This window comes from Schistocerca cancellata, chromosome 4, assembly GCF_023864275.1.
Source record: "Schistocerca cancellata isolate TAMUIC-IGC-003103 chromosome 4, iqSchCanc2.1, whole genome shotgun sequence".
NCBI classification, from domain to species: Eukaryota; Metazoa; Arthropoda; class Insecta; order Orthoptera; family Acrididae; genus Schistocerca; species Schistocerca cancellata.
Window position 1 is genome coordinate 338611635 of NC_064629.1, and position 15603 is coordinate 338627237.

At 39.8% G+C, this 15603-nt stretch overlaps 1 protein-coding gene across 4 annotated transcripts in view; it reads right to left on the reverse strand.

Annotated features, from left to right (window-relative positions):
- Window positions 1-15603, reverse strand: part of LOC126184898 (dihydrofolate reductase) — a 101281-nt gene that overhangs the window by 27544 nt on the left and 58134 nt on the right. For all 4 annotated transcript variants that reach the window (XM_049927534.1, XM_049927532.1, XM_049927533.1 and 1 more), the window contains exon 4: window positions 11165-11274. In XM_049927534.1, the coding sequence (XP_049783491.1) occupies window positions 11165-11274 (110 nt within the window). The remainder of the gene's footprint in view (window positions 1-11164; window positions 11275-15603) is intronic.

Consider the following 15603-nt stretch of genomic DNA (forward strand, 5'->3'; position numbering starts at 1 on the left):
GGATGGCTAGAGGACAAATGTAAGGATGTAGAGGCTTGTCTCACTAGGGGTAAGATAGATACTGCCTACAGGAAAATTAAAGAGACCTTTGGAGAGAAGAGAACCACTTGTATGAATATCAAGAGCTCAGATGGCAACCCAGTTCTAAGCAAAGAAGGGAAGGCAGAAAGGTGGAAGGAGTATATAGAGGGTTTATACAAGGGCGATGTACTTGAGGACAATATTATGGAAATGGAAGAGGATGTAGATGAAGACGAAATGGGAGATAAGATACTGCGTGAAGAGTTTGATAGAGCACTGAAAGACCTGAGTCGAAACAAGGCCCCGGGAGTAGACAACATTCCATTTGAACTACTGATGGCCTCAGGAGAGCCAGTCATGAAAAAACTCTACCATCTGGTGAGCACGATGTATGAGACAGGCGAAATACCCTCAGACTTCAAGAAGAATATAATAATTCCAATCCCAAAGAAAGCAGGTGTTGACAGATGTGAAAATTACCGAACAATCAGTTTAATAAGTCACAGCTGCAAAATACTAACGCGAATTCTTTACAGACGAATGGAAAAACTGGTAGAAGCCGACCTCGGGGAAGATCAGTTTGGATTCCGTAGAAATGTTGGAACACGTGAGGCAATACTGACCTTACGACTTATCTTAGAAGAAAGATTAAGAAAAGGCAAACCTACGTTTCCAGCATTTGTAGACTTAGAGAAAGCTTTTGACAATGTTAACTGGAATACTCTCTTTCAAATTCTGAAGGTGGCAGGGGTAAAATACAGGGAGCGAAAGGCTATTTACAGTTTGTACAGAAACCAGATGGCAGTTATAAGAGTCGAGGGGCATGAAAGGGAAGCAGTGGTTGGGAAAGGAGTAAGACAGGGTTGTAGCCTCTCCCCGATGTTATTCAATCTGTATATTGAGCAAGCAGTAAAGGAAACAAAAGAAAAATTCGGAGTAGGTATTAAAATTCATGGAGAAGAAGTAAAAACTTTGAGGTTCGCCGATGACATTGTAATTCTGTCAGAGACAGCAAAGGACTTGGAAGAGCAGTTGAACGGAATGGACAGTGTCTTGAAAGGAGGATATACGATGAACATCAACAAAAGCAAAACGAGGATAATGGAATGTAGTCGAATTAAGTCGGGTGATGCTGAGGGAATTAGATTAGGAAATGAGACACTTAAAGTAGTAAAGGAGTTTTGCTATTTAGGGAGTAAAATAACCGATGATGGTCGAAGTAGAGAGGATATAAAATGTAGACTGGCAGTGGCAAGGAAAGCGTTTCTCAAGAAGAGGAATTTGTTAACATCGAGTATAGATTTAAGTGTCAGAAAGTCGTTTCTGAAAGTATTTGTATGGAGTGTAGCCATGTATGGAAGTGAAACATGGACGATAACTAGTTTGGACAAGAAGAGAATAGAAGCTTTCGAAATGTGGTGCTACAGAAGAATGCTGAAGATAAGGTGGATAGATCACGTAACTAATGAGGAAGTATTGAATAGGATTGGGGAGAAGAGAAGTTTGTGGCACAACTTGACTAGAAGAAGGGATCGGTTGGTAGGACATGTTTTGAGGCATCAAGGGATCACAAATTTAGCATTGGAGGGCAGTGTGGAGGGTAAAAATCGTAGAGGGAGACCAAGAGATGAATACACTAAGCAGATTCAGAAGGATGTAGGTTGCAGTAGATACTGGGAGATGAAGAAGCTTGCACAGGATAGAGTAGTATGGAGAGCTGCATCAAACCAGTCTCAGGACTGAAGACCACAACAACAACAACATGGATCAAATGCAATGTCACATTGAGCATTAGTGAAACAGTGCCAAAAATTTGACCAAAGTCACATAGCTGATGCTGATCAGTAAGAAAGGCCATCAACATCAACCACAGATGACACTGTCCAGGTAATCAAGGAACTGATTTGCAGCAACTGCAGATTTTTCGATGATGAAACATAGTAGTTCTTGAATGGTTCCATGACAAAGGAGCAGATTTTATCATTGAGCAACTAAACAACAGGTAAAACATTCTGGCCACTTTTTACACAGATTTGGTGACAATGTTGAAAAATAGTGTCATGTATATGCGTTACTTCGAAGTGTAATGCAGCATTCAATAAAAGTTACTTGGCCTCTTGGCCTACCATTATAATGTGTTAACATTAAGTCCCCTCATATGAAAAATTTTTGATCGTATTTTCAGATATCATAATTAAGTAACATTTTGTGACACATACATGTATTTAATATTTATGTGAGACTTTAGCATAAATTTATTTATGTATTTCGATTGTTAGCTTATTTATAAAATCCATCAAAGGAATCCCTGAAAACATGTCAATACTAGGACAATAAATATATTTGAGTCCTGATGTAATGCCATAATATTTTGATGAACTGCAAATATTTTTTAGAATTATTACTTTTGTCTTTCATCCCAGAACAACAAATTGACCAACAATATGAACTTTTCACTCACAAAATCTAGGCTCAAGGCAGATGAAGATAAAACACGCCTAAAACATAACTCTGAGTACAAGATAGCTAGTATTAGTTTCAACTTAAAAACATTCAAGGCTTCATTGCTATCCCGGATGGAAATATATTCCAACCCTTGGTTACAGCATTCATGTTGCACAACAGCTACAATGGTGAGGTAGTCCTTTGCTCAGATTCCAACACGATTCATTGCTGTAGGATCATTAAGGGCTGATAGTATAAACATTGCTGACTAGAGATCAAATTTGACATTAGATCAGAAATTTAGCTACGTTCAGCGCTCAGCTCTACTGTACCGCTAAACTTGGATCCACTGAAGCAGGTTCAGATTTGATCTAAAGTACTATGTAACATGCTTGGCAACATGGCTGAAATCGGCTATCGACACAATTATTGTGTTTTGACTGTAGATATTTATTGTAAATCATAGATACACAGTATTTATTATTGATGGTGTCGTGTTATAACTATGGAAGCAAGTAAACAAAAAGGAATGATCCTCAAACTTTTCTCAATACAAAAAAGATTTACTGCTGGAAATTGTGTTGGGCCAGTATAAAGACATAACTGAGCGAAAAAAAAAAAGAAAAAAACTGATAAAGTCACTGCAGCCAACAAGGTAAAGGCAGGGAGAGAAGTTGCTGTGGACTTTAATTCACATAACATCAGGACAGATTGTGATTGAAAGAGTTTGAAAACATGTTACAGAAATGTTCAGAAAAGGACCAAGATGGCATTAGCGCAAGACAATGTATAATTTCAAGACGTACTTTCTAATTATTACATTTCATTTTTTATGTATGTAGTATGTAAAGTGGAAGAAAAAACACAGTCACATCTCTTCAAGGTTGAAATGCATAAAACTGGAAGTGGTAATTTCGTAAGGCCTGCTGTTACAGAAAGTGGACAAAAGCTAACTGCAGCCCTGAAGCCAAAATTTTTTCCTATTTCTAATGCCTACGATGCCGATGCAGATTTTCATCCTAAAGTTATGTGCAGTGGTTTGTAAATATTTTGACATAATCGCATAAATTCTTATGAAGCAACTTTATTGCGTAAAAGGTAATTCATAATGTTCTAGTTACATTCTTGTTCTGATACAGATAGCACTGGTTACAGTTCATTCACAACATCAGTAAATGAGGCGACAGCTGCAACTTCAAATAAAGATATTGCTCTTTTTAATAACAATGAAAATGAAGGAGAGAATGTTTACATTGAGCTGGTAAGAATGGTAATGCACTAAGATAATGTAACAACTTTACTGTGACAGCACAAAATTGTGTACTTTACACAGAAAATTACCTCTAATTACAGGTAGATGTGTAACATGCCAGCCAGGATTCTGTTATAGCAGGAAAATCTTGTCCCAAAAACGAAAGAACAGAAAATTTTCTCGGTAAGAAAGACCAGTTTTACAAGGGAAGAATAGAATGCCCTGAGCGTGAACATGAAATCAGAGTTACAGTACTTGCTTGCAAAACATGAGATAAGAATGGAAACACTCAAAATAGATAAAGAAATTAAAGAATTGGAACTTATAGAAATGAAAAGACAATCCAGACTTTTAATCTGACACATTGTAAACCTTTCCAATCTTGTAACCTTTTGTATAAATACTTTGTTAATAAATTTCACACTTATTGCACTGTGACTGCTGTTACATTCGTTTTCTGTTGGTATGTAGCCTACTGGAACTTCATGGACAGACTTTCATCCCGAAGTTATATTCTGTGTATTCTATACATTTTAATATGCTCTGGTTAATGTTTTGAGCCCGATCTGTTGTGCAATAGGGAGTTTATAATATTATTTGTGGTGTTCTTGTTCTGATAAAGAATTCAATAACCAGGACACAGAGAAGTAACTAGAACTAAAAGAAAGGAAAAGAAAATCTGGCTTTCAGATTGACAACTTGTACATTTATTCCAATTTATTTTCAAGTACTTACTTAAATACATTGTCAATGAATGCCACTCTCACTGCATTAAGACCCCAGTTGATTTTGCGTTCTGCACATACTCGAATTTCTGTGTACACTCTTCTCCCAGCAAATACACATCATCAATTTCAGACTCCTGCTCTGACGCGTTGACAGCCATATTGTGCAAGAGAAATGCTGCAACTATTGTAATTGCTGCATGATTTACTTTTACTCTGAGTTCTACACTCAAACAGGAAAATCCTCTTTTTACTACCCAAACATTCTTTCAATTGCTGATCTTGTTTTCTTGAGGGCATGATTATAGATACACTCAGCCACTATTTCTTCATGAAATACAGGTGTCAAAAAATAGCTGCAACACAGATAGCGAGTCTCCCAGAAGTAAGCCTTCCGGAATTTCTCCCGTTTCCAACTGAGCAGGTACATGTGAGTTTGCAAAAATACTGCTGTCATGGCCAGATCTTGGCGATCTAGCTAAAATATTTAAACATCAAAACTTCGCGACTGAGATCACTTGTATATTTAAAGAAAACCACCATGACGATTTCTAAATATCTCAGCATTATCGCCACCAGGTGATTTGATGAGCATATGAATGCAGTCAATACCACCTAAAATGCCAGGAAAATGTGCTATTTGATAAAAATTACGCTGGATGTTCCTAACATCATTTTCATAATTGGCATTTTGATAAATTCATTTTTCAATGAGGCTGTGCAGCCCGATACCTTACGAACAGCTCTGCAAGCTCTTGCTATGCCTACTTTAAACAGATCACCAACCACTAAGTGAAAGGTTCCTGTGGTGTAAAATCTTAACATTAACAGCAACATGCACATTGGAGTCAGTGGCTGGTTTCTTTTGGTTGATCAGTAGCCTCTAAGCCTTAGTTCCAACTGCTCTACAATTCTTTATTAAAAACAAAACCTCAGCTTAAATGACTTGTTATTTAATTCCAAGAGTGGGTTCACCCTTTCAGGGAATGAGGCAGGGAGCTCACTGGATCTTGTCATCGTCATCGTCCTCAGTGGACACATCTGGATACTCAGGTATCTCTAAAGTAAACGAAAGCAAACAATGTAATTCACATTGCGTAGGGTTGTTACATACAGAATTTTGCCCAATAGTGGTCCAAAACACTCAGGAAACACAGAGGGTATGGTATGGTTTCAATAGTATGGAACGGAATGTCGTGGTACTGTCGTTATAATTATCTTTACAAACAATAAAGTGGAGAAAGTAGTAAGAAACGGGGAAAAAAAATTTCAGAGATTTAACATGGGTTTGAACACATGATCTACTGCACAGCACTCACTAATGCAACCTCCGAGCCATTGACTCATATGTATCAGGTTACAAGGTTAGGTGTTCCAATACACTTGCTTATGTTCTATTTATCGCCGTACGTACATTGAACTGTCATAGCAGTTTAAGGATGTGTTCAGTAGACAAAAATGTAATACAAATTCCATAGTTATTACTGCTCAAGCTGAGAGAGAGCATATACGAGATGTTGAATAGCTATTAGCTGCTGTCAAAATTCCCATACTTCTGTTCACTGCAAACATTTCAAATCTTCCTTTCTTATTCTGCTGCTAAGTGTGTATAACATGCCTTTGAACTAATCACATAAATTATGAGTCATCTCCAAAATAGCTGTGATGAGATTTATCATTACATACACACAGTAGTCGTAATTCCCTTAACCTAACCTTCCAGATAGAAAAAAAGTATTTTGAGCATCAGTCAGGTGAGAGGGCTTAATACATATTTACTTACCATTTTTTTGTGTTAAGAACAACTTTTCTTATTATTTCAAGTGGTATCTACAAAAAAACAAAAGCAATGAATCATAATGCCAGAGCAGAATAAACTGACAATTAGAGCTGAACCTGACTTTGAATCGCGAATTTTTGCCAGTCAAATATGGTCCAACTTCATAGTGATATGATCTAAGATTAACATTTATACAACACAGATTTCCAGGTTAAATTTGATCTGAGGTAATTTTTCTATTTTAATCTACAGTTAAATGCTTTATACCAGGGCTTCACAACCTTTTCAGCTGGCGGACCCCTTCTTCAGTCGAAAACCCATGGCGGATACTAGTCAGTCAACAGCACAGTAACTTCAAATTTCAGAGGGAAACCCACGGGAACTGAAAGCTTCTTAATGCAGGTGCCATGTTCCCAATGACCCCCAACCCCCCCCCCCCCCCCAAAGTATCAATAGTCTTTGGTTTAGAGATGAATGAAAACAACTTGAAATTAACGATCCAATTTGAATTCCCACTGTATCCAGACACTTACTAGTGGATTTACTCTCTTTGTTCAACACACTATAGCCTGATTAAAATTACTTGGTAATTGAAATTTCACACGATGGAGCTTTCTTCCTCCAAGAGCAATCAACGTCACTGTTCGCAGTTGACAAGCTGTCACTTATGGTCTGTTCACTTCCACTATTTGGCTACTTGGCTACTGTTGTGTAAGGAGCATGCATATTTAGTAACAGTATGTGTGTGTGTGTGTGTGTGTGTGTGTGTGTGTGTGTGTGTGTGTGTGTGTGTGTGCGTGCGCGTGTGTGTGTGTGGTTTTTCGTGAAATCCGAAGAAAAATGTTCAAATGTATGTAACGTTTTCCTTTGGTCGTCCTCCCTCCTCACTCATTTCAACTGGAAATTTCCCTTGTTGTGAAGGCGATGGAGGAACTGCAGCCTTCTTCAATGATCCTGACTTCAGCCACCGATCCATGTTAGAAGTAATAAACTGGTCAAAAATCAACTTATGAAACAGGTAGTGCACTGACAAGGCAAGTTTAACATTTAATGATGCCTGGGGCCGCATACATGCCAGCGAGAGCTGTGATTGGTTGACAAAGCTTGCTCCGCGCATGCGTAAAAGGTTTCAGTGCATCTAGCGACGTGAGCCAGCACACAAACGACCCCCGTATTGCTGCTAAACAGTCGATCAGAGAAGCCGCATTCTCCGGCACTAAACTGTGTATACGTTCTCACTCAGGAACCGCAAAGGCTGCTTGGGGATACGCCCTGAAGTAAAAGTACACGTTTTCCACACACACACACACACACACACACACACACGCACACACACACACAAAAAAAAAAGGTGATGAATTTGATTTTCACATTTTTATTCAATAATTTTACTCATTATTTTACACGATTTGGTGAAAGGTGGCCGCGGACCCCCTAGAAAGAGCTGGCGGACCCCTAAGGGGTCCGCAGACCACAGGTTGGGGAACCCTGCTTTATACAATTGACACTAAGGAAAATACATTCAGTTAGCAGTCATGCTTACACATTGAGTTAATATTCAAGTGGCAAAAATCAAGACCACAGACATCACAATTGACTTAACATTATAAAAGTCCCACACCACAGGAATATTTTCTGAGTGGGAAGTGATGGATTACCAGCTTCAGTGCATATGCCAGATATATGATTTACTGCAAAGAATCTGCCACATGGCTGACACCCTTAACACGGACACTGTCCAACATTTTCAGATATGATGGTCGCACTGATTCACATACTTTACAGTTAAGAGTACCACTGGAATTGAGCAAAGGCTTTATAAAATATTACAATGTAAGGTCTGTCTCTACTCCAAACCCAAACACAGGGGCATTTCAACATGTACAGTGACAACCTGTAACACAAATATTGGGCCCAAGAATCTAACTGGTCTTTTAAAACTGAAAACATGTGACCTGCAATTGTCTTATATTGGAGAAAAATAAGACAGACACACACACTCACACACACACACACACACACACACACACACACACACACACACACACACACCTAACCTAACCTAACCTCACACACACACACACACACACACACACACACACAGTGAAGAGTTTAAAACCCATTGTTTCTGCCCAACTCTCCAACAGCCTCCTCAGTATTATCTGTAGGTCACAAGTAATAGATGAAAGATTGTAGTCCGAAGAGAAAATTGTAAAACTGCCAACAAATAAACATTTGTAAATTAGATTTCTCACTGTGAATACAATGCATTGGACTGCTCACTGTGAATACCATGCTGCCTACTGTTATGATAAAAGGTTGTCGCTTGAAACACCATTCTGAGACACATCATTCTTTAAGGAGTACAAGTGAAAACTACATTACCAATTTGATACCTGAAATATTGTTCCACCAGAGAAAATTGTAGTACAATAGGGAGGCAAACATGAACCCAAAAATTATGTATTTGTTGTCAGATATCACACAGCCAGTTGTTTTCAACATCAAAAAATACATCTATTAGGTTCTGACTGACCAATTAAGGCCTCTTTATCACTGTCTCCCGATACATGAAATGGCTTTTCAGTTTATTGGATGCAAGAAAACACACTAAGTAACAGCTGATAGAGACCTCAAATGCCTTCTTAATGAATCAGGTGAGAACCACATTACAATAACTACCTCTATTAGTACCATCTTGCTTTTGATTCAGTGGAGTGACAACCACGCTTAATTGGAAAGAGTGAAGTGCTGGTCTTTGGATGTGGCATTTAAAATCAATTTTTAAAAGTGTACTTCATCTGTTGTGGTGCTCTTACGTGAGTCGCTGATAAAGTATGTTCCAACTATGATGTTGTGAATGGATAATTATAGCTCCTGAAATAAGCTTAATTGAATTCAGATGATACCTGTAAAATGAATTTTAATGGTTGCAAGGTGTAGGCCCAAGATTAACACTGAATCTCAAGTTTGCAGAAGTTACTGACAATTATCTGTGAGATTGTATATGATGTGGTTGTGACAACACCATAAACTTGACAACCGTTGTGGGTAAACTGGCTTTAGCATTCATCTAACTCTATATCTACAAACATACTCTGCATGCCACCATATGGTGCATTATGGAGGGCACCTTGCACCACTACTGGCCATTTCCTTTCCTGTTCCATTCACAAACAGAGTGGGGGGCAGGGGGGAACTGACTATATGCCTCCATATGAGCCCTAATTCATCTTATCTTCATGGTCTTTATGCTAAATGCTCACTGTTGGCAGAAGAATCGTTCTGCAGGCAGCTGCAAATGACAGTTCTCTAAATCTCCTCAATGATGTTTCATGAAAGGGGTCACCATTTGAGATGATGAAGACTCTCTGTAATATTCATGTATTGGTCAAAACTACTGGTAACACATCTAGCTGTCCACCTCTGAACAGCTTTGATGTCTACCTTTAATCCAAACTGCTGGGGATCCCAAACACTCGCACATTACTCAAGAATGGGTCACACCAGTGTTTTATCCACAGGTCTCCTTTACAGATGAACCAAACTTCCCTAAAATTATCTCAATACAACGAAGTCAACCATTTGCCTTCTCTATTACCGTTCATACACAGCCGTTCCATTCCAGTTGATATCTCTTTGCAACATTACAGTCAGATATTTAACCCTTTCGCTGTTAAAAAACGGCTCTTTGCATTCTGGGCTGAGGCTGCTTTTGTTATGGCTGTCTGCCATAAATGCTGGTGTCTGTGCTGAAAGACGTGTTTTACTCAAAATGAAATACTAATCATCTGGTTTTTCAAAAACTATTAGGTGAAAAAATTTTATTTTTGCGCATCTTACAGTCTGATATCTTCACTTGATAAAGAACTGATATCTTTCATTATCCACCACACTTACTGTGCTGCATCAAATTAAGTAGAACATTGCACTAAATTTTAAAGACTTCACAGAGGTAAAAACCCATTACGTAAACTTTGCATGTGGTTGATTTTAGCTCATACATTCATTCTCAAGTTATTAGGTTTTATATCCGATGGACGGTCAGGTGTGACATGCCATCTGTTTTTAAGAAAATTATATTTAAGAAACACGAAGGTGGAATTGAGAGGTTTCACTACAATATCCTTTTTTACAAAACTGTCAGCCCTGCAATACTGGCAGGTGTGAATCTCTCAAAATCAGAACAGGAAGAGATAATGGTAGACAATGTTTACATCAAGTCATAATACAAGTTCAGACTGGTTAGTTGGTAAAATAATTCCCACAACAAACAGGGCTCTGGATTTGTGTCCCAGTTCTGCACACTTTTCAATTATCAAAAAAGGTTTGTTGCCACATTGCTAATTAACATGTCTTCTTTCCTGCACAATATTTAATACTGCATGAATGGTAAAGTCAAAATCACAATGAGACTGCTATTACAATGGCTATCTCTGACATTACTGCCAGTACCTATAGTTAAAACTTTAATGTCCTTGTCAGTGATTTAAATTAATATCAGACATGCAATAAAATAAGGCATATGAAATACGAAGTTTTCTCTTTCATGATTTCACTTCTTCCAAAGCTTTGCAAAAGTAAGAATATGTAATAACATATTTATTCAATAGGAGGTTACTCTACAGGTCCTCCCAACAACTAGCCGAGTCAGCTGGTTCCCTCCTCAGGGCAAGGCAAGTGCAACAACGTTCTACTGGGGCATACGTTTGATAAAACACTAAGGTGTTTAAATCACCTCCAATACGATGATTATTTTTATTTTATTGTAAAAAATCAACATACATGTTCTGCCTGTACAGCATAGGACTATTAGCTTTCACCGAATTGCTGTTTCACAACATCGACTGTAGACAATATACATGTAACACCGTACATTGTAACAATCCCAATGAAAAGACATCATTAAACTTAGTCTCAACATATTTTTGAGTTACTCACCTGACAGATATGTACTGGCTACCAATTTCTGGAAAGAATGTATCACAACTGTAGTCTTTCAAAATATTGGTTATATATAACCTGTGACAGTATGAGGATTTCATCATTTCCTGTAAGAATAACAAAAGAAAACTAATACCTGGAATGACATAATTAAATACAGGTTCACACATAAACATTGCAAAGATCACACATTAATGACACTGCACATTATAACAGTTTGAATGCCCCAAGTCTCAGGAAATGTGAGAGTCTACCACACACACTATGTGATCAAATGTATCTGGACACCTGACTGAAAATGGCTTACAAGTTCGTGGCGTCCTCCATCGATAATGCTGGAATTTAGTATGGTGTTGGCCCACCCTTAGCCATGATGACAGCTTCCACTCTCGCGGGCATACGTTCCATCAGGTGCTGGCAGCCCATTCTTCACAGAGTGCTGCACTGAGAAGAGGTATTGATGTTGGTCGGTGAGGCCTGGCACAAAATTGGTGTTCCAAAACATCCCAAAGGTTTTCTATATGATTCAGGTCAGGACTCTGTACAGGCCAGTCTATTACAGGGATTTTATTGTCGTGTAACCACATTGCCACAGGCCGTGCATTATGAACAGCTGCTGCTCGAGCATGTTGAAAGGTGCAATCACAACCGTCGAATTGCTCTTCAACAGTGGGAAGTAAGAAGGTGCTTAAAACATCAATATGAGCCTGTGCTGTGATAGTGCCATACAAAACAACAAGGAGTGCAAGCCACCTCCATGAAAAACACGGCCACGCCATAACACCACCACCTCCGAATTTCACTGTTGGCGCTACACACGCTGGCAGATGACGTTCACCGGGCACTTGCCATACCCACACCTTGCCATCGGATCGCCACAGTGTGTACCGTGATCTGCCACTCCACATAACGTTTTTCCACTGTTCAATCATCCAATGCTTACACTCCTTACACCAAGCGAGGCACCATTTGGCACTTACCGGCATGATGTGTAGCTTATGAGTAGCCACTCAACCGTGAAATCCAAGTTTTCTCACCTCCCACCTAACTGTCGTAGTACTTCCGGTGGATCCTGATGCAGTTCGGAATTCCTGTGTGATGGTCTGGACAGATGTCTGCCTATTACACATTACAACCATCTTCAACTGTCGGCGGTCTCTGTCAGTCAACAGACAAGGTCAGCCTGTGCGCTTTTGTGCTGTACGTGGCCCTTCACGTTTCCACTTCACTATCACTTGGGAAACAGTGGACCTAGGGATGTTTAGGAGTGTGGAAATATCGTGTGCAAATGTATGGCACAAATGACACCCTGACCATGTTCGAAGTCTGAGTGTTCTGCTCTCTCACAATGTCCAATGACTACTGAGGTCGCTGATATGGAGTACCTGGCAGTAGGTGGCGGCAAAATGCACGTAATATGATGAACATATGTTTTTGGGGGTGTCCGGATATTTTTGATGACATAGCGAATGCACATAAAGCACTTAACATATTTAAACATCTCACTCAGTGTCATTATTTGGAGGTCAGAAACAAACACTTATCACAACTATAAATTCTTTATGAAAACTGCTTGTTTTTATTTGCAAATCCAAGAACGAAGATAATATGTCACATATCAGCACACTTTGCACAGAGAACATTAAATATGAATAAATCGTCAAACTTATTTTTCATTTTTCACGTTTTATTTTTCTTTCAGTTCTATATGCCAATTTATAAATTTTTACTCATGTGTTTCAGTCATTCAAAACCACAATTTCTCAGAATCTACTAAATAATGGTTTATTTCAGCTATTATCTCTTCATATGATGGGATTTTCTTTTCATTAATCCACTTTCTCCAGTATTCACAAAAAAACATCACGAAGTAGCCAAATCTAGAAAATTGGCAGATGATGTAGCAGCTTTTAGCACAATTTCACAATTTTGACTGTGGTACCTTCAGACATGTGGGAAGGTGCATTACTCTGCTGAAATAAAATCCTTTGCTTAGTAAAATTGGGTAACTTTTTCTTCAACTTGTAGAGAAATTTGATATACAAAATTATACTGTGTAGTAACCTTTCTACATTTTTGATGGGGGACGGGGAAGATCTGTTTTCACCAATATGGTGGAAATCCAAAAATTACAATGTAACTGAAGATCCTGTCAATAGCTTCTCCATAGCTAGATTTTCTTCTAGATATTAAATATTTGTTATTTTCTATGTTGTTATCTTGCATATCTATAGTCAGCAGCTGCCCAGTAGGATATAAAAACACTGCCCTTTCCCCAAAGGCTTCTCTCATGTACATGTTACACACACACACACACACACACACACACACACACACACACACCTATGGCCAAACTTTCAGCAAACATTCCTCACACACAAAGAAAGAAAATATGTTATGTGGACATGTGTCCGGAAACGCTTCCTTTCCATGTTTTATTACTTCTCTTCAAATCACATTAATCATGGAATGGAAACACACAGCAACATAACGTACCAGCGTGACTTCAAACACTTTGTTACAGGAAATGTTCAAAATGTCCTCCGTTAGCGAGGATCCATGCATCCACCCTCCGTCGCATGGAATCCCTGATGCGCTGATGCAGCCCTGGAGAATGGCGTATTGTATCACAGCTGTCCACAATACGAGCACGAAGAGTCTCTACATTTGGTACCGGGGTTGTGTAGACAAGAGCTTTCAAATGCCCCCATAAATGAAAGTCAAGAGGGTTGAGGTCAGGAGAGCGAGGAGGCCATAGAATTGGTCCGCCTCTACCAATCCATCGGTCACCGAATCTGTTGTTGAGAAGCGGACGAACACTTCAACTGAAATGTGCAGGAGCTCCATCGCGCATGAACCACATGCTGTGTCATACTTGTAAAGGCACACGTTCTAGCAGCACAGGTAGAGTATCCCGTATGAAATCATGATAACGTGCTCCATTGAGCGTAGGTGGAAGAACATAGGGCCCAATCAAGACATCACCAACAACGCCTGCCCAAACGTTCACAGAAAATCTGTGTTGATGACGTGATCGCACAATTGCGTGCGGATTCTTGTCAGCCCACACATGGTGATTGTGCAAATTTACAATTTGATCGTGTTGGAATGAAGCCTCATCCGTAAAAAGAACATTTGCACTGAAATGAGGATTGACACATTGTTGTATGAACCATTCGCAGAAGCGTACCCGTGGAGGCCAATCAGCTGCTGATAGTGCCTGCACATGCTGTACACGGTACGGAAACAACTGGTTCTCCCGTAGCACTCTCCATACAGTGATGTGGTCAACGTTACCTTGTACAGCAGCAACTTCTCTGACGCTGACATTAGGGTTATCGTCAACTGCACGAAGAATTGCCTCGTCGATTGCAGGTGTCCTCGTCATTCTAGGTCATCCCCAGTCGCGAATCATAGGCTGGAATGTTCCGTGCTCCCTAAGACGCCGATCAATTGCTTCGAACGTCTTCCTGTTGGGACACCTTCGTTCTGGAAATCTGTCTCGATGCAAAGTATCGCACCACGGCTATTGCCCCGTGCATCTGCCAACTCCGCATTTGTAAACATTGCACTGACTGCAAAACCACATTCGTGATGAACACTAACCTGTTGATGCTACGTACTGATGTGCTTGATGCTAGTACTGTAGAGCAATGAGTTGCATGTCAACACAAGCACCGAAGTCAGCATTAACTTCCTTCAGTTGGGCCAATTGGCGGTGAATCGAGGAAGTACAGTACATACTGACGAAACTAAAATGAGCTCTAACATGGAAATTAAGCATTTCCAGACACATGTCCACATAACATCTTTTCTTTATTTGTGTGTGAGGAATGTTTCCTGAAAGTTTGGCTGTAGCTTTTTGTAACACCCTGTATATATATATTGCACACATCTCCTTTCCCCCCTCCCTGTGTCGACTTCTACTTACCCCATCTCTGTATCCATCTCATCCTCCCACCACTATTTATCTATCTCATCCTCCCCACTCTCTTTATCCAACTTCTCCTCTCCCTTCTTCCTTTTCCACCTGTCCACTAACTTCCATCTCCTGCTCTCTCTGACCACCTCCACCTACGCCTACGCCTACACCTACACCTACACCTACGCCTACTCCTACACCTCCACACCTCTGATCATCTCCTCCTCCTCACCTCTTCTCTCTGTATGTCCCCTCCTCCCCCTCTCTCTATTAATTTTCTCCACCTCCCTCTCTCTGCCCATCTCATCCTCCCTGCTCTCACTGTCCACTTCACCCTCCCCCACTCACTGTCTCCTCGGCCCTCCTCTCTTTATGCAGCTGTGACCACCAGCAGCTTATATCTGTAAGACATGCCATTACTACTCTCACAAAACCTCTTCCCCTCTCTCTATTCTTCTCTTCTTACACCCTCTCTGTCTGTCAACCCCCATCTCTCCCTCTTCCTCCTCCTCCT